The sequence below is a fragment of the Ictalurus furcatus genome, chromosome 28 (genome assembly GCF_023375685.1).
Source record: "Ictalurus furcatus strain D&B chromosome 28, Billie_1.0, whole genome shotgun sequence".
Lineage (NCBI taxonomy): Eukaryota > Metazoa > Chordata > Actinopteri > Siluriformes > Ictaluridae > Ictalurus > Ictalurus furcatus.
In genome coordinates this window covers 4,445,973-4,466,013 of record NC_071282.1, presented here as the reverse complement: position 1 = coordinate 4,466,013, position 20,041 = coordinate 4,445,973, and the positions used below count along the sequence as shown (strand labels likewise).

Below are 20,041 nucleotides of genomic sequence, written 5' to 3'. Positions count from 1 at the left end.
CCGCCCCCTTTCAGTGGCTGCAGCCGAAATCACATACTACCCTACCACACTATACAGTAGGCAAAAAGCAGTACTCCGAAGAGGTAGTATGTCCGAATTCTCAGCAGACGAGAAACAGTAGGTGAGAAATACCCGGATGGCGTACCGCTTCCGGCGAGATTTTGCTCCTTGCAAATGATGGACACTACGCGAGTCAAAAATCCCATAATGCAACGGGAATGGTGCGGATGAGCTCAGGGAAAAAAAAAAAAAATAAACAATCGTGGAAGACGACCTTGCTGAAACAGGACTTGTTTAACAATACCCGAATAAAACGTGAACTCGTTGAAGGTTTAAACAAGAAAATAGCGTTTGAAGCCTTTTTTTTTGTGATCTCAATCATGCCTTTGCTGGCCAGCCTAACGGCAACAAATTTACCTCAGCCCGTTAACCCCGCCCACATTAAATGACTAATTCAGTTAACGTTCCTGGTGGGCATTTTGCACCTAGTGCGGTTGCTTTAATCTGGTGGTCCCTTTAAGAATTTTAGCGTTTATGATGACGTCGAAGGTCACATGACAATGCCAACATGGCGGATGTAGTATGTGTGGGATTGTCTTCATACTACACACGCATACTGGATAGTACGTACTGTCACAGTATGCGATTTCCGACTCAGCCTATGTAACATTACTCCTGTGTTTTGCATTTCCCTGATTGGTTAGCGCGCTCTTGAAGTTCCCTGTGTTTCTTCCTTAGTTGCTGGAGCATTAACTCTCATCAGGTTATGTTTGAGTTCTGGTTTTAATATCTTGTTATGCTTGTGCTATTTGCACCATGTTTTTTTTTTTTTACATTTATTTTTTCTTAGTGTTTAATTTCAAGTTTATTAAGTTTATTAATTCTGGTTCCTAGTGTGTCTGCTCCTCGTGTTTGTTTTCTCGAGCCTGTTCCCCGTGTTGTCTTTAATAAAGTAGTTCTGCATGTGCTTGGACTCTTCCCTCGTGAGAGATGTACCTCGATGCTACTCTTTCTAAATCCTTACAGGCACTACGCACATCGGTTTTCACTAGACAGACTAACCAGGCTGTATTAGTGCACTCAACTACCTAACTGGTTTGGCGCGCTTCGCCTAGTCAATTAGGTGTCGGGGAAACCCAAACATGGGACTGCGAGGCACAGTCATGAACCGGACATGCTTTTCTACAGTTCACTAGCCTGACGGGCTAATATGCTTGTGAGAGATTGACTTTTTTTTCCCCCCCTGGATGCAATTATCCATTTTAACATATCGCAATAAACATTTTAATCATCCATGAGAGGAACAGGGGCATTTCCACCATTTCACTTTTAAAAGAGAGGAGGGGGGGATAACAACATAGTCAGCTGTGCAGTTGGGAACTTTGGCAACCTTGAAAACAGTTGTACGGAGGATTTTTTAAGTGATTCTGCAGTGATGTACAGTAAACGGTATTTTTAAAAAATTAATTCGATGCCATCCTTTTCAGACCTCTGTTGTATAATGTTCACCCAGCCGACATTTTCTCTGTTAATGCTACTCAGCAGTGAGCAAAACAAGTACTGAGTGCCAGCCAAAACAACAAAAAAAACATTATAATTATCGTCCCCATTAATATTTTAACAGTTTTGACACTTCATTGTCAGCCCAAATCATTCTTTGGGGTCAAAATCCTCTTTTCTCCTTCAACGAGAAACCGAAAGAGCTTTTTGGCTGAGATGTTTAAATCCCTAATAATTATAGTAAACTGACGCTAAATATATACTTGTCTAACGTTAGCCAAGATGAACGTACATCAATAGATTTTACTTCACGTTAATTATTCTTCTCTATTTACCATGACAGGTTCATAACACCTGAGCAAATCATTCCAGATTTACGTGTCAGTTGGCTCATCTCTCATATTACTATAAAGGGAAAGACTACTCTTTTGGCAGATTTTTGAGTGATCACTCATACACGTGTACTCCTCTTCAAAATACTTAATGGTTGGCAAGTCTGGTAATCTAATATAACCTGCAGTAAACGTCACTGGATATAACAAGGACTACGTTTACACGGACAGCAGTAATCTAATTACGGACCTTATTCTGAATAAGACAGTATTGTGATTGAGGTGTTTACATGAGTCGCTTTTAGAAGATTCCTTTCATGTTCCCGTTTTACATGTTATAGAACATCGAGCGATTAACGTCACACGTCACCATTACGTCCACGCTGTCCGACGTCCCTCCAGAATTTCACAGTTGGTCTTCGTTATGGAACCGTATACAGTTTTGGGTGTTTTTATTGAAAATTTTTACGAAAGCTTCAAGTGCGGTTAATTATTTGTTGTGCTGTATGTGCAAATAGACGACTGCTTGAAGCCGTGGGCTGCGTCCCAAACCGCGTACTTACAGTCTATATAGTAGCCGAGATACATGTATTTCTCCTACTATATAGTAGGTACGTACGCGGTTTGGGACGCAGCCGTGCTCTCCTGTTTGTCGTCAAACAGTTGAGCGCTGCCGTGTGTGTACGTGTCCCGTCACAAAATGCGGTGAAAACTCCCACACGGCGTTAACAGTGTGATTAAGGTGTGTACATGTCTGTAACGCACGTCGACAATGCGACTAAAACAGGAATACTCCACACGTCTTAATTCCACTTGTGTTTACTTCGAGTATGACTTTGATCAGATTAAGGTCATCAAAAATCGCTGTTTACATGGTGGGTTCTTAATCCGAGTATCGTCTTAATGTCAGATTATTGTCGTCCGTGTAAACGTACTGACAGTTATATCGCACATGCCCGGCGGGCTAGCGAACAGATTTTTGCCCCGCATAAGCAGTTGAAGCATGCTGGAAGGACTCAAATCCGACCACTGTCCACGGATGCCATTGTAGTGACTCTCATAGGGAAGCAAAACATTCAGTGATCATGAGGAACAATTCTGAGACCTTGACACAAGAAAGCGGTCTAATTGGGCAACGTCTGTGCAGTCTACTAGCGCTGTAAACAGAATATCGCCTTCTTTATTACTGCACAATTATCCTCGAACACAGAGTTAAAAGCAAGTGTCTCTTTGAGGTTGAAGCAGGATAACGATACTTCAACTCCGTAAGGAAAACTTTTCTCCCCGGCTAATCCATTTGTGTTCCCGTTTCAGTAAGTTCTCACAGCTCCTTAATTACTAGCCTCAAAGACATTTTGCTGACGAACAAAAATCTCTCATCTTCTTGTGTCGTTTTCCTGCAGCTAACGACAACTCGCTTATTAATAAAAGCTTCTATTTTGTCAAGACGCTAATCTTACGCTGCTGAAGGGTACACATCTAAGAGTACAAGCGAGAGCAGGAAATACGAGTTATATGACTCGGAATATGAGTTTTTCACCGCGCCAGCCATTTTGTCTTTATCAAAGCTCCAGTCTATACAGCTATACTGAAATGTAAAAAAAAAAAAAAAAACAAATAAATGAATAAAAATCTGCATGACGTCTGTAATCCATAGACATCATCTGGATGTGCCTCTCTCCAAGGCTTGATGGGTAAACAGACGGGTCAGGCAAGTTGCCTGCAGAGAGCCCGTTTATCTTGCATGACGTGAGATGAATCTAATACTTAAAAGGAGGACATTTTAGTGATGGAACAGTACGTTCATCTAATGCCATTAGGCCCTGAGAAAAGAACATTCATCCTTGGAACAAATGGAACGATTGCGATTAGAAAATCCCCCGCCCCCCCCCTTGCAAATGGCAATTCATGTAAACAGCTTTCTGAAGAAAGGGTATTAAGCCCTAGCACCTGCAGTATGTGTGTGTGTGTGTGTGTGTGAGATTTGGATAGGGGATAGGGTATAGGGTCTCCAGTCACACCATGACTGAGGAAACCAGCCTTCCAAAAAAAACACCTTTAACTGCAAATCAGGAGCAGCATGAACAATGCTCCAGCTAGAGGCTGCCAGTGCCGTTGCTTTATTACTCCGAGCTCTCACTTGAGCTCCACGTAGGCCTGGACTGGCCAACGTATTTGGCCCGCTGCCCTGCCGTTTTTTTCATTTTACTTTTATTTTATATTATTGCGTGTCCTATGCGTTCAAGTGATCCTTTCTGACTTGATAATAAATTGATGAGACATCATGAACCGGTTAGTCTCGACTTGCAACGCTACCGTTCTCCTCAGCTCCGGCGAACGGTTCGGAGCAGAGTCATCACTGCACAGAGAAGGAAAGGGCACGTAAAAAGAACGCCCTCTAAAAAGAAGCGGCGAAAATGTAATAAAATTACCGACCGGTTCAGGGCTTCAAGTGCAGGTCAGGCTCATCTGTAAATACCGTCGCTTTGTGTTTGCTAACTTAGCTAAACAAGTATTAACCACCGTTTCACCGCGAGCAAACGTTAGCACCATCACTATCGTCACTCAAAATATGGTAAAGGACGAGCTTTATCTATTGTAGAGTTAGAACGCCGAGTAACTTAGCAGACAAATATCCAAATGTATTATTTTAAATGTTGAGATTACACGTACAGCTACGGCAAGCAACGACAAACACGTTTCCAAGCTAGGAGTCATAAAAGGTAACATCGTGTTCAATATAAGGATTCTTCTAAATCGATACCGTCGTGATGTAGTTAGTATCGCGCTAACAGATATTCACGCAATTTAGAAAATTAGGTCTGTCCATATGTGAGGTTGAAAAAACAATAACACCACCTTTTCCTCCTATTTTTCACAATAAGGTGGCGAGAGTTAACCTGGTATCGGGTCTGTGCAGAGGTCACACTTCAGGGTCCACCTGAGAGGACAGGTACAGGTCAATGAAGAGAAATTAAATACGCTTTAATATATTTGTATGAAATACAGTGCGGTTAAACCTCAGGTATTAAGTATTTTTAAGTCTAAAAAAAAAAAACAACAACAATGCCCTATTGTGATGCATTAATTTTAACTCAAAGAACTTTAGATGTGGAGACGGTCCTGTTCATAGCATACACAAAAAATGGATGCTACTGTAGAAATGCATGCTTTTATGTAGAAGAGTAGAGTTACTGCTAGCTGTTTTACTAGCTCTGCACTTCTGGTGTTAAATCCTTGGCACATCCATGTAAGCGGATATAAATTAGGACTGCTTCACTAACTCTAGGTTTCTTGTTTATGTTTTTATGGGATGGCCATACCTGTGTGCGATACATTGAATTTAGGAAAGAAAAAATAGGGTTGTCAGTGGATTCAAAATTTGTTGAGAGGGTGCACGGGGTGGCCTGGATGAGTGTGAGACTCCCGGCCTGAAATTATGTCCCAGTCCGGCCCTGGCTCCACAGTTTGGAGCTCCTGCAAACATGAAAATGGTCTAATACGATACTACCCCCCCCCCCCCCCATCTCGATGATTAAAATGAATGGGCTCCAAAGAGTCAAGGACATGCGAATACCTTTGGCATGTCTCATTATTTACAGGTAAACCAATAAAAGTTCGCCAAGGATCTCTTTTGCAGTGAAACTGCTCAAACGTGGGACTAATTAACCCAACACGAGGAATCACTTTTAGTCTATTCATAGAGCCTTCTCTCAAAATCTGACGACCGTTGTAAGAGAATATCGGGGGTGGGGCTGGGAGGTAGCGCCCTCGTAGCAGACATCTGTTAGCACGCGGTTTTATTTTATGTTGAACCAAATTGATCAATAGTGTGTCGGTAAAAAATGTTAAACTTTATGGTTACGGCATCATTTATTGTCTCGCTGAGGTTAACACACGGGGCTTTTAAGGAAAGAGCAGCCACTGCAATTCAGTGGAATCAAAACGCTAAACAAAAACTAACGAAGGAGGGGACACGGTTTTGAATTAACGGTTTAAAATAACAAAAGATACAATAAAGGTACAATAAGCACAAGTCCATTGTTATTACAAATGCTTTTAATGTCAAAGTAAATAATAAATGACGATGGGGGTGATTTCATGAACAATTTTCCAACGCCAACAATATTTTATTGATTATAGAACGCTGTGTTTTTGCTTAGGATATTGTCGCCATACATAAACATTTCCCCTGGACCAGCCGCTCTTTTTTCCCCTCTCAAAGTCAGCAAGACAAAAATGCATCCTCTGTCCTCAAGTCTTTCCCTGCCACTGGAAACTCCTTTCAAAAACCGCTAAGCAGAAAACTTCACCATATCAACAATCACACGCATTGTCCATCTCTTTACGTGGCGTGTCCACCATACAAGTCCCCGTGAGAGTTGTTGCACGTTGTTAGCATGTTAAAACGAGAGCGTCCGTGTAAACCTTGCGCCCAGAATCTCGCCAGGGCTGCCGTTATAGAAAATCGACCGATGCCTTCTGACAAATCAGAATCGCCGAGCATTCAACAGAACTGTGGTACGAGTATTCGTGCGTCTGAACATCCAAACAGGACGGGTAAAACTAAAATATACATCAAAAGTCAGCGTTGTCGTCTGTAATAAACGGCTCGTCCGAAGGAGCCGACGGCCAACAGGGTCTTGTTATCTAGGCACCGGTGCGCCACTGCTGCTAAACACCAACCGTGTTTGTCAGCTGGAATACTAATGAATAAAACAGGAGAATACAACAAAGCTACTCCTCTCCAGATCATCTGCTTTTGTGGAGGGGGGGGAAGCAACTCGGAAAAGCAAAAGCAGAGAGTTTGACGCAGGTGCTACAGCATGGAGATTAACAAACAAGACATGCCTAGGGTGTGTATTGTGTCAGGTTCGTCATTGTTTTGATGTGTACTTGTGTCTCGATCTGTTTTTGTTTTTTTTCCCTTCTTCTTTCTTTCCAAATAGTGTCTGTCATTATCAAAAGTGGAGGAGACAGACCCGTCCTGCACAGATTTATCGTCGGGCAGAATTAGCACCGGTGCATTTACAGGCTGTCTAGATTACAAATCAGGATGTGATGAAACGGTGTCTTTGACAAAGCTCGCATGAATAAAGGGGCAGCACCTGAAATGTGATGCAGTAAACAAGAAAGATGGACGAGTCATTGCTGCTTGTATTAGTTCAGGAAAAAAAAAAAAAAAAAAAGGTTTCTTCGGACAAAAAAAAAACAAAAAAAAAACAGACCTATTCTGAAGGATGTCTTGCGCATATTTTCATCCACGGCTGTATTTTAGTAGTACTCACTGACGTGCACTGATATATGATGCCCATCACACTGGATAACAACGTGGATTTAATGACTGAATTAACTACATGCTTAGGTTCCCTTTATCTACACGGCAAGCTAAAGTATTGCACTCGTATCCCAGGCTCGCATTTTGCCAACCGTCCTTTTTGGTGTGGGAAGTGACATTTTCCTTTGAATAAAAGAGAAGTGAGCTTTAATAACAAGAACTATATGATGGGATTGGATGGGATTGGTGGAGACTTCAAGACAGCGGTTCAAAGCCATTTCATCCTCAGTTACAATGACAGGGCATGTTTTATTAAGTCAGTGCTTTGATTGTGATGTGGTATGTCAGAGGGTGTACCATCTAAAAAAAAACATTTGCTCACTAGTCGGGACATAAAGGAAACGGTATTCAATTACACAGACTGTCTCTCCATGTTGATCTGCATACGGAAAACACAAACATGTTGGACGGCCCTACAAGCCCCGAGACAGGGCCCTTCTCATGAGGCAGGAAGCTGGGGATGGCACACTGATTGGACTACATGCACAGACGTCAAAACATTCTCATCGTATGGAGTCAAGGTGATCTGTTAACACGAGGTTTTTAAGGTTCCTGTTCGACAATAAGGTCAAGCATAGTGTTATATAAAAATAAGCTACTCGCTCATACTCTATTAATCCAGCAAATACATTTGTGCACCGGTCTCGAAAACCCATGTTGCTATGGCTAAAACCAGCCTAATAATAATAATAATAATAATAATAATAATAATAATAATAATAAGTAGAAGAAGATTTTAGCCAAAATTTGAGCTCTCTGCCTAACATACTTTGATACCTCGACGTTAAGAAACCCTAAACATACTTCACCCTTCTTATTTACTTTTTAAATCATGCCTTTGCGATCCTCCGACAAAGATCGCGCTGTTTCAGGAGTCTGAAGATGTCTGACACTTTTCCAGACGTGTGATTTCCTCACACGTTGAATGGCAAGCTTTGATCAAGCTGTTGGATAGCTGCACGCCGTCGTGAACTGTACATACGCCTGATCGGTTCTGTTTGTAATCAGAATTAGACTAGTCATCAGAATAGTCTGGGATGCTAATGGACCGGTTTTTTTCGGTCCGATTGTATACCGTTTCACTTTTGAAGGTAACCAGATTTTTAACGTTCTGATACCTCACTGCTGGTAGAGAAACATGCAAAAGAAATAGGTATTTCGCTTATTTCTGTATAAAGCAGAAAACGTCAATGTTTCATGACAAGGGTTTTCCCAGGCCACCGTGCAGATCAACTTAATATTGCAGGAAGAAGACCTCAAAGCACAAGAGCTCCTTACTGAACTACTAAGAACACGATTAAACCCGATAGGCTCCGCCCCAAATACGAGTCAAAGCCGATACAGTAAATGAAGGGAAAATTCTGACTCAAAAATTCTGATTCAAACGTGTTCAGCAAGCGCCACCTTGAATCCATAACTGAACAGAATCCTTTCTGAGAGTCAGTAACTCAGGATGGAAAAGCCTGATGGGAAACCCACACACACCACCAGCACTCCTCAATATCAAGACGTACTGCCACGGTGTGGACGGTTACAAACAGACGATGTGCAAATGTGATCAACGTTTCAATCCTGCGCTTGCTACATGCCTAGATAACTCATTCATGAGATGTAACACGGGGCTCGATTCCCAGTCCTGCACATTTCCCTTCTCTAACACACACACACACACACACCTCATAAAGCATCCATTACTGAACAAGTCTGAGGGTAGACCTTCTTGCTTTGTGTCACTGAAACACAACGAGGCGTTAACTTCCAAGCGGAAAGTTTGCTGCTTGACTATTCGAGTGCGGTCAGGACGAGTGACGTGTTCTGCGACGAGTCTCACCTAGAACGGATCGCTCTCGCTTGCTGTCTAAGTAACGAATTGTGACACGTCGGAAATCACCAAGAAGTTGATTGTACTCCGGAGTCGTGTGTCTGACATTTACATAAACGACTTTATCACACCTCACGGACCCAATCCGCGTCAGTCTTCGTCTTCACATGGCCCAAAACCCAGAAAGGTTCTTGATTAAGAATTAAACAAGGTATGCAATGTGTGCATGTCAATATCGCGTTGTATACAGATGCGATTTCCACAATTAAGCATGCTTCCTTGCCCTAACCCGCCCTGTTTATACACCGTCTGCTGGGGGATGGATGTGTTCGGATGTATACAAACGCACAGAACTACACTGAAATATATACTGCACCGAGACCACGAGGTGAAAGAAATACAGATATACAGGCTTGCGTACAGGCTCTTATCTTTCTGAAGCCTTGGATCAAATTTGCATTGTATGTAGAGGAGCCTCTGTACACTCCTGCTCCCACCTTGTGGAGAGTTGATGTGCCCGGCATGTCACCCTTAAAATTTTTTATTTATTTATTTATTTATTTATTGCACTTCAGCTGATCGTTGAAAAACACACCAGTTTGTGATTTCTGTGCATTCATGTCACTGGATTTGAGCATTTCGTGCCATGACACCTACCTCTTTCCTGCAATTACTGCTCGAGATGCTCTCTCTAGCGCGCACACTGTGTGTGTGTGTGTGTGTGTGTGTGTGTGTGTGGAATTACCAATCAGGACTTAAGAAAGCATTGCAGTCAAGCAAAATCCAAAATAAGATTCAGGAAATACATGCATTCCCTGATTTGTCTATACATTGTTATTATTATTATATATTAATATGCGACATTGTACTTACCGTATATGTAACCCACATATATATGATTTTATATATATATATATATATATTATATGTAGAAGGGTAAAGTACATACCATCAGAAACAATCGTCCACAGCAGCAGAGCTCCCAAGCAGACCCGTGCAAATGACATCGTACTTGTCCTGTATAAATCCGCTTGGCGATAAATGAACGCTGTTCGCCTCCGAGATATTCCGGTTGCGACTCGGTTACAGTCCGGTATCCGAGCCTGTGCAAGATACCGTAAGAACAGGACGGTGAAAAACTTGACCGAAGGCTTTCGCGTCCATTACGGAATGCCGAACACTGACCACGAAGCTCTTCCCGCGGCTACGAGCCACACACTCAACCACACACACACACACACATACATACACAAACACACACGCGCGCACGCACGCAGACAGAAAAGTTAACAGGTATCCAGCTCCTGATACCGCCGCGCGCGCCTCTCTCTCTCTCTTCACAGCGCGTCTTCTTCAGGAGAGTGCTCACGCGCCGCGTACCACGCGCGTCTCCGTGCCCGCGCGCGCGGCTATGCGTTAGCACGAGCAGAGATTTGACACCGCAAGCAGCTCCCCGAGGGGCCTCGTCACCCCTGAGGCACAGCCGAGGAAGACAAATAATTAGCTGAGAGAAAGAAAAAAGAAGGGGGAAAAATAAACAACTAAAGCGGGGGAAGGTTAGCTTAGCTTGTCCGTGTAAAGCCGAACAAAATAACGGCTCATTTTGCTGTGAGGGGAAAGAAAAAAACACCTGAAAATGTTGTTGTTGTTGAATTATATTAGCCTCAGTAGAAAGAAACGGTATGAAGTCGACTCCGTGTGTGTGTGTGTGTGGTCCTCTACAAGTCCGTGTAGCCCAAAGTTCTCCAAGATTCCGTTAAGATCCGGTAAAATCCAGAACTCCCTCACGCGCGGTTCCTTCGAAACTAACCCGGAGTTCTGACGTTAAAACCGCCGTTTAACAACGCGTTAACTTTCCCCCACGGACACAACCGACGACGTGGAAACACTACCCATGACACAAGTCCACTTTTGAAAATGGCGGAAACGTCTGAAAACGTGTGTTTTGCTCGGTACAAAGATATACACACATATAAAAGAAAAACTACTCGAGAGACGAGTGAAAGCCGGGAGTTGGGGTTTTTCTGTCGCTGCTCGGTGGTGTGTTCTTCACAAACTCGCCTTAAAAGTGACTAATTCCCGTCTTTTCGGTGACAGAGAACCGATTAAGTTTCCGTTTCTGGTTTTGCGGGACCTGAACCCCACTCCAGGTGTCTGCTGAGGGGGGAAAAACAACACAAATCTCCTCAGAGGAGTGAAACAGCGGTGGCGACCGAACTCGGTCACGTGATCCAGCCGGCCACACTGATCACGTGACACACCCAACCATAATTAGTTGTGGTCTGATGTGGGCTCTGTCCCAAACCGCATACTCCAGTCCTCCTTCTTGCAAAGAAAAGACAGGAAGAAAAGGAAGTAATTTGCTGCATAAATTATTCCAAATACTTAATACACGATGTGGTTCAGGGTTAAGAATTGATCCAAGAGTGTAGGGGCTGAATTCAAAAACCTCATTCATCAAAGGAGATGATTATAAGAGTTTGCTGGTTTTAAATTCATACTACAGTACAACCTGTTTTCTTAAATGATCAGATTATTCACGTGATCATGTAAATAGCACTGGCTCCTATAACACCTTAAATCATACATCTTATAGCCTATATAAAGACATCTGGGGTTTCAGCACAAAAACTGTGTTTTTCATAACATATGTTTTGCCTTGCTACATAGAAATAGCTTCAGTGGGATATTTAGAAGCAATACGCACCCAGGAAAATGACCACATATATATATATATATTTACATCTAATATATTTAGAGAGATTGGCACCCTGTCCAGGGTGTACCCCGCCTCGTGCCCGATGCTCCCTGGGATAGACTCCAGGTTCCCCGTGACCCTGAAAAGGATAAGCAGTATAGAAGATGGATGGATGGATGGATATTTAGAGAGCGGACTCACTGTGAGTCTGTAATACTTGACTCACGAGTCTGAGTCGGAGTATGAGTTTGTGCTCTCAAGAAACCATGTAGCAGTTATTAATGCTACTTTGCTAATCGTGTAGTTGAACTGATTAGAAGCTTTGGGATGGACCGGCATCCCATTATATTACTCGTCTCATAGTTAGTGCACCTGGGATGCCCATAATCCTGACCAAATAAAGCAGTTATTGAAGATGAGTGAATGCTTACAAGCTGCTTGATTTAAAAAAATAATAAAATAAAAAAAAAAATAAATAAAAAAAAATAAAAAAAAAGGAATGGCTCTACTACCTTGCTACTGGACAATTGCTATTTGGGGCGACATAATTAAGAGAAATCCGATTAACGGCCAGTTTGCATACACCCAGATTACCTAAGCACATGTACACAATGTACAGATTGCGTATGTCAAAAATATTATAAAGTAAAGTTCGTTCCAGCTGATTATTGTGCATTATATCAAATCAAAAGAAAAGAAAAAAAACAAAGCCTTTCAACAGTTTACTAAAATGTAGAAAAGAAAAGAATATCCATACCCCTTGTAATTGTAAGCCTGACTTCAATCTCACGAAGCATATTATCTTGGCAAGTCACTCAATTTGTTTAGGCTCAGCACACGTGTAAGGAAGTTTTTAGATCAACTGTTTTCAGTTACTTCTTGAAGATAAATAATCTGGTCTGTCCACAGAATATATCAAAATGAAGTCAAAACAGCAGCTCGGTGGAAGTATACAAAACGATCTCAAAGGCACTTGATATACCTCAGAATTCACTTTTGTCGTTCATCGTTGATAGAAATATGAAACTATAGCCGCACTGCTAGGTCAGGCCACCCCTGAACTAAAACGACATATTAGAATGTGACACTAAATGTTTCTGAGAACGTCGCAGAGGTTGGTGGTGATATTCATGGATCAACCGTACTCAAAGGTGTTACACCAAAAAGACCTTTATCAATGAGTTGCCAGGAGGAAGCCTTTAATAAACAAAGAAATCTTTGTAAAATCTGTAAAATGTGGTGGAGATGGGAATGCTTTTCAGCAGCAGTGACTGACAATATGATCAGGATTGATGGGTAAATGAGTATTGCATGGTACAGACTGATCTTGGATAAAAACTTGCTGCTCTCTGCCAAAAAAGCTTAAAATGGGAAGGAATTTTGACTTTCATAAAAATAATGACCACCAATGAATGCGCAGTGCCAAAGCATTTAAAATGAAGAAAATTGATGTTGTTGAGTGGCCCTATAAGAGTCCTAATCTTATGGCCATTGAGCTTCAGGGGCAGTAAACTGCTAACTTTACTAACTTGGTCAATTTTTTTTAAAGAGGACTGGATCCAAAATATTTTCATCAAATTGTGCAAAATTATTTTAGACTCATCCAGATAGATTACATTTGGTCATCACTATTCAGCACTGTTCATAATACTATCGGTGATGATTCAGCACTGTAGGTGGTAGGTATTTGAACACTGTTAGCTGAATAACTTTTAAATCAACACACACTGTAGGTACTAATTCAAACAATGTAATTACGGTGTATATAGTGATTGAAAATGATACTCTTTTTAAAAAGGCTGCTGTTGCAGTCTCAGCTTTGCCATGGCCTGAGGTCTCACACCACAGTGACATCTCCTGGCGAGTTTCTTCCAGGTCATTTCCACGATGAGTGTGTCATGTTTTCAGTTAAAAAAAGAAAGATGATCATTTATATGATCATTTACATGGGCAGTCTTATTTACCATAAAAACCATTCCTTATGATATAAGAACCATATAAAGATCGCAATGGACATACAATATTACGGCAGCAAGTTTGAACGTTTATTCAAGATAGCTTCACTAAGTTCACTGATAAATAAGCAGATGTTTTATTATTATTATTATTATTATTATTATTATTATTATTATTATTATTTAAACCTGCTTGATATTATGGCTCTCATGTTCACTTTAAGCCTACATTTGAGTCATTTGTCTTCACTGTTTAGTTTTCAAAAAAAATATCCAATATTAGTTGTGAGATAGTCAGAAACATTTTTAAGGGAATTGGCCAAAACAGTGCATGAAAACTAAAAAAAAAACAAACAAAATTGTTTAATACATATATAGATCCAAATATTTGACCCCTAATACATGTTGCAGATGATAAAATTGCCATTTCCTTGCTGTTTCTGTTTACCCATCCAATACCCAAGCTAATCTCTGCAAATTCATGACATAGTCGGAGTACATTAACACATCACACAATAATGTCCCATACATACTTTATGTGTATATTGATCTTATTCTCATGATTCCTTCTCACAAATCGAACCCATTGATTACAGGTAGTTCACAAAAGAGCACAATCACAGTCATAATCCTTGTTCACTTCAATCAGTCACGTCAAATCGTCAAGGTTTGAACTAAAATGAAACAGCGTGGGTTTATTTATTGTTTAATTTGGGGTTTGGGGGGTTGGGGGTGTACACTGTAAGAGTTTGGCACGATTCATTCAAGGTAACTTGGGTAAAAGATTGTCGTTGACATAATGAAAATGGGGGCGTCAACTCCCTGAGCTTCCATAAGTGTCACATTACGGTGATATAGATTTAATGAAGCAGGTGAAAAGGTGCAGCTCTGTTTGCCTATTAGTTCCAACAGCAGCACTTTTCATGTCATAGAAATTGTTGTTACAGCTTTTGGGATTTATAGAGCTGGCCATTTTCCCGAATTATAAACTGATGGTTATTAAAGAGTGTGCTTTTACGTTCTGAGGAATGACAAGTCACGCTACACACCGGAAAATAAACTGTGTAAATATGAGATTTTGCTACTATAATTGTTATCTTGACTTATCGCTTGTGTAATATGAATTTGTTTCATCCTTCAGCCGAGATACAGCAAGTGAAGTGCACCGAAACACCCACGTTCCTTGTGAACATCACTGAAGCATTAAAATTCAGCATGAGAATTTTTCTGTGCTTTCTATAGGTTCTTTTTTCTATTATTTAATTTTTTTTTTTGAGGAAAAGCACTGAGGATTTCTCAACGTTTAATATAATTGCATGCAGTACTTCAAACGGAGCAAAACAAGACCAGTCTTTATTAATTTAAAATGCTCTCACGGCTCAAATAGCACCTCTCAAACCGCAACCTGGTTTGGCAGATGTTACTTTAATCTTAATGTAGCATTGTATAGCAGGATTCCAGTTTCCTTCTAGACTCTTGTTCCCCCAAATGTCCAGGAGAAGGTCGAACAGAAGGGAAATTATGTAATAGTAAGATTTTGATCAAAGCAGCCGCATTTGAGATAGCATTCATTCATCTTCAGTAAGCGCTTTATCTTGGTCATGGTTGCGATGGATCCGGAGCCTATCCCAGGAACACTGGGTGTGAGGTGGGAACTCACCTTGGACCATACACTAGTCTATCATTGGACACCGTGAACACACTCAGTTACACACTCACGAACAATACACCTACTGGTATGTTGTTTTGGGATGTGGGAGGAAACCAGAGATCCCAGAGTATAATAATGAGGAGAACGTTCAATTCAGTTTTATTTGTATAGCGCTTTTAACAGTTGACATTGTCCCAAAGCAGCTTTACAGAAAACATAACATGAGAAACTCCAAAACTCAATGCATTAAACAGAGGAATTTAAAACGAAGCTGAAAATATCCTAAACTACAGGTAAAGTAAAGCTAACAGAATCGCCCAGTTCAATATCTATACCAAGAAACAAGCAGCAACCAAAGTCTACTTACAGACATCCTGTAAAAGTAATGATTTTATTTTATTTTGTATAATACTAAAATTGAAAACATTAGACAGACAATTTAGATGACCAATTTAATCTCAGCTAACGCAGTTGTTGCATATAAAGTCCAGCATAACCTGATCAGCAGGGCTGGAATCGTATAAGTCAATTCAGAACGCTGATCTAATTTCTCTAATGTACTCTCAAATGAATTTACCTTCCTATTTGATCCGGTACCAACCAGTTCACTGAAAGAATTCTTATCAGAGATGTTTCGTCCTCTGTTTGAACAGCAGACTCTTCTCTCAGCTTTGCCTATACTCCTAAAAGTGGACAGGTAAAAAAAAAATATATATATTTGAAAAAGCAACCTAATGTTGATTCCTGGAAAATTGTGCAGTTACAGGCGAATCTCAAGTTCTATCTTTATATCTAAGATTTTAGAAAAACGTATTTATCTTTAGTAAGCGCTTTATCCGGGTCAAGGTTGGGGTGGATCTGGAGCTTATCCCTGGAACGCTGGGTGCGAAGCGGGAATCCACCCTGGATGGGATGATAGTCTATTACAGGGCACCACACACACAAACACACCCGTACCTAGAGGCAGTTTAGCATTGCCAGTCCATCTACTGGCATGTTTTTTTCATGTTTTATGGGAGGTAACTGGAGAACCCGAAGGGAACCTATACGGACATGGGTACTACATGCAAAACAGTAACCCGAGTCTAGGACCAAGCCGAGGGCCCTCGAGCTGTGGCTCTGTAATGGTCTGCCCTGGAAATAACCATGTAAGAGAGTTCTTTGAACAGCACTGCAGCTCTCACACTCATCGGTGTAAATTGGCTGTTTTAGACAGATTCTTTTTGTGCCAGCGGTTTATCTTAGCCAATGATCCGAGGATACGTGTATCCGAGGTCCATCAGGAAGCAGGCAGTAAAATGAAAGGAATAAAAGCACTAATCTGTAATAGCAAAAAATTATAGTAAAGAATTATATTGTAGCAGAGGGGCAAGTTCTTTACCCTATAGCACCGTGTGTGAATTTTAATTTTTCAAGCAGTGACTGAGTCGTGGATGCTTTGTCTTCCGTTAATGGGATGAGTGTCCCACAGCTAAGACTAGGGAGTGCCCTATTTGTTAGTCAGTCTCTACGGGCTCTGCCAGCTTTGAGCCCTTTTTCAAGGCTGGTGTAAGTGCATGCTTTGTTTGTGTTTGTTAGCAACATATTAATACATACTACTCCCAAAATGAATTGGAAATGAGCATGTAGATTTTTATTGTTTTTATGTTATTTTTCCAAAATTCCCCACATTCCCAGCGTGCACAAATCGGAGCAAATACACCCTATTATCTCAACACTGGGTGCCATTTCTTTATTTATTTGTTTGTTTGTTTGTTTGTTTATTCATCTATTGTTGAAAATAAACCCTGCCTCCACCACCACCACCACCACCACCACCACCAACCCTCTTCTGAAAACAATAAGGACTTTGTTAACAATATATAAAGTCATGTTATTTTATGGACTATTAAAGCCAATCCTAAGAGCGCAAGAGATTTTGTACTGCTTCTCAGACGTTTGAGAACCTAGAAGTTTGAGACGCTATTATATATAGAATTGTGATTATCATGTAAATCATATAACAAATACAGTGTGCTTCGAACAGAATTATTGACTGCTTATATCTTTCTGTGCCCTTGCTTTCAGTGATAACCAGTGTAAGAACTTGTGGAAATGGTCCTTCATTGGTAATGTCTACTCTCCAGACCTACTGAAGCGCTTCTGAGCCATCTGCATGTTCTATCCTCCTGATGCTCCTCGACTACATACATAAGCATCACCTCCCTTTTAAACTCCCGCTCTGTTATTATTTCTAATTAGTTACACATTAGATTAACTACCAGTCCCTGAATAATTGAAACCTTTTCTGGTCCATCCTCTATACCAGGAGTGGGCAATGTTATCCGGAAACGGCCGGTGTGTGTGCGGGTTTTCATTCCAACCAATCAGAACCCACACCTGAGTCTATTGAAAGCCAAGATCGACTGATTAAACAGGTGGAATCAGGTGTGGCTCCTGATTGGTTGGGATGAAAACCTGCATCCACACCGGCCCTTTCCGGATAAGATTGCCCATCCATGCTCTATACCTTCACATTCATTTATCCTCCTCTGTATATGCCAGTTTTATATTACTGTATACGGCAATCTTCAGATCTTTATGTTATCTCAGGAATTTTTTTAAACTTTGTTTGAGATGATTACTGCTGTAAATCTCGCTTGTAATTTTTAAGATTTTAATATTACTATCTGGAGGTCTAGCCCACCACTGAGGGGTTGTCTTTACGGAGTTATGGAGCAACACTTTTGCCTTTGCTGTTGCTCCTAATACATACAAATTAAAGTTTAAACTGAAATTAAAATTGTTTTCATTTACACAGTGGTTACTCTGTGTTAAAAGCCTTGATACACATTGAAAGGGATGCACGTGGAATGCTGTTATAGAAAAATAATCAACAACAGGGTGTCGTGATGCGGCTTGATGTAAAGTTGAGTTATTATTACCGCCCCAAAGCTGTTTTGTTTGTCTTACACCACAGCAATTTGCCTACCATTATTTTTTATTGATTCAAGGACGACACAGTATACGTTTTATTCGGTTTTAGTTCCATTTAATGTTGTGTCCATAGAACAAATTAGTTCCTGTTATCGCGGCTATAAACAGTCACTCCCTCACCGGCTTTATTATTTTCTCACTCTTGAATTTAATAGAGACAAAATAAAAAACAACAAAAAAACAACAACCCACAGCTTGTCATGTTGCCGAGAACCAGGAAAGTGTAAAGTTCTCTGTCCTGAAGACTTTCTCATAAAGGAAACTCTGTGCATGGTTAATGAAAGCTTATTTATATTCTCTGTGTGTTGCAGTGAGTGAGTGAACCTGGCCTGAGTGAGAATGGTGCTTCATAGAGCTGAAAGAAAAGTAACAAAAGTGTCCTGCTGTCTGAGTTTTTGAGTGTTTTGTTCATGTTGAAACAAATAGTGCTGAAAAGCATCATTTTCGATAAAAAAAAAAAAAAAAAGACAAGACAAAGCCTGTCCCCAGTGTCCTCATTCCTCCCTCTCACTTATCAGGGTGTCACAACAGACTAGTTACTTCCTGTGGCACTAGATTTTTGATGTTTGCCAGGTTAGGACTAGTTGTCCATCCGTCATTTGAACTCACCATCGTCTTTGAATTTGCATTTCAACCACATCACCCAACCCTGTCATGGTACACACTCTCAGAAGAAAAAAAAAAAAACTTGCATGGGCTCTTCATGTGTTCTTTGGATTGTTAAGGGTTCTCAGCTTCTTAAAAAGGTTCCAGCAGGAACCCCTTGTGATATGTAATGCTCCATGTTGAACACATTGTAAACCTATAGCGACTACACATCATACCATTATAGTGCTGCTTATAAAACCCCTAATTAAATGAACCTACCAGGATAATGTGCTGACAAATTGGTCGTTCAATCTGATTTATTTCAGTAAGTGCTTTGTCCTAGTGAGATTGGTGGTGGAGCTGGAGCCTATCCCAGGAACACTGTGCGTGAGGTGGGAATATACCCTGTGTGGGACGCCAGTCCATTGCAAAGTGACGTGCACACACATTCACACACTCATTCACATCTAGGAAGTGGGAGAAGAACCAGAGAGCCCAGAGAAAATTGACGTGGACACTGAGAGAACATGCGAAACTTCACTCACCGTAATGCAAGCTATCACATAATTTCCCCAAATGATGAACGTCTGAATGAGTACTCAGTTGTCTAGATACATGAGAAACTTTTTATAGTTTTTATTGTTTGACAATAGTATAATGTTATTGTAGAGCTGAGAGACGGTAATTGGTGATCAATCACTATGATTTCAGTGCAGTGGTGGCTCAGTGGTTAAAAGCTCTGGGTTACTGATCAGAAGGGCAGGAGTTCCAGCCCCAGCACTGCCAAGCTACCACTGTTGGGCCCTTGGGCAAGGCTCTTAACCCTCAATTGCTCAGTTGTATAAATGAGATAAATATAAGTCACTCTGGATAAGGGTGTCTGCCAAAATGCCAGAATGTAACTTCTTAGAACAAGACTGACTTGTGTTTGCGACTGAAGATTGGAAAAGCATTTTCTGCCCAGTTTCAGTGAGCCTGGGCCGACTGTAGCTTCAGACTCCTGTACTTGTCTGACAGGATTGGAACCCGATGTGGTCTTCTGCTTCTGTAGCCCATGCATCTCAAGGGTTAGTGTGTTCTGAGATGCTTTTCTTCTCACCACCTTCCTGTAAGCTCAAACTAGTCTGGCCATTCTCCTCTCACCTCTCTAATCAACTAGATTTTTCTGTCACACCATTCAT

The 20,041-nt window shown here is 41.0% G+C and overlaps 1 protein-coding gene across 1 annotated transcript in view; it reads right to left on the bottom strand.

Annotated features, from left to right (window-relative positions):
• The window catches only part of tmem132e (transmembrane protein 132E), a 268,491-nt gene extending 257,169 nt beyond the window's left edge, over positions 1-11,322 (bottom strand). The window contains exon 1 of the mRNA XM_053618725.1: positions 9,942-11,322. Coding sequence (XP_053474700.1) covers positions 9,942-9,999 — 58 coding nt within the window. The 5' untranslated portion in view covers positions 10,000-11,322. The remainder of the gene's footprint in view (positions 1-9,941) is intronic.
• Between the last annotated feature and the right edge of the window lie 8,719 nt (positions 11,323-20,041).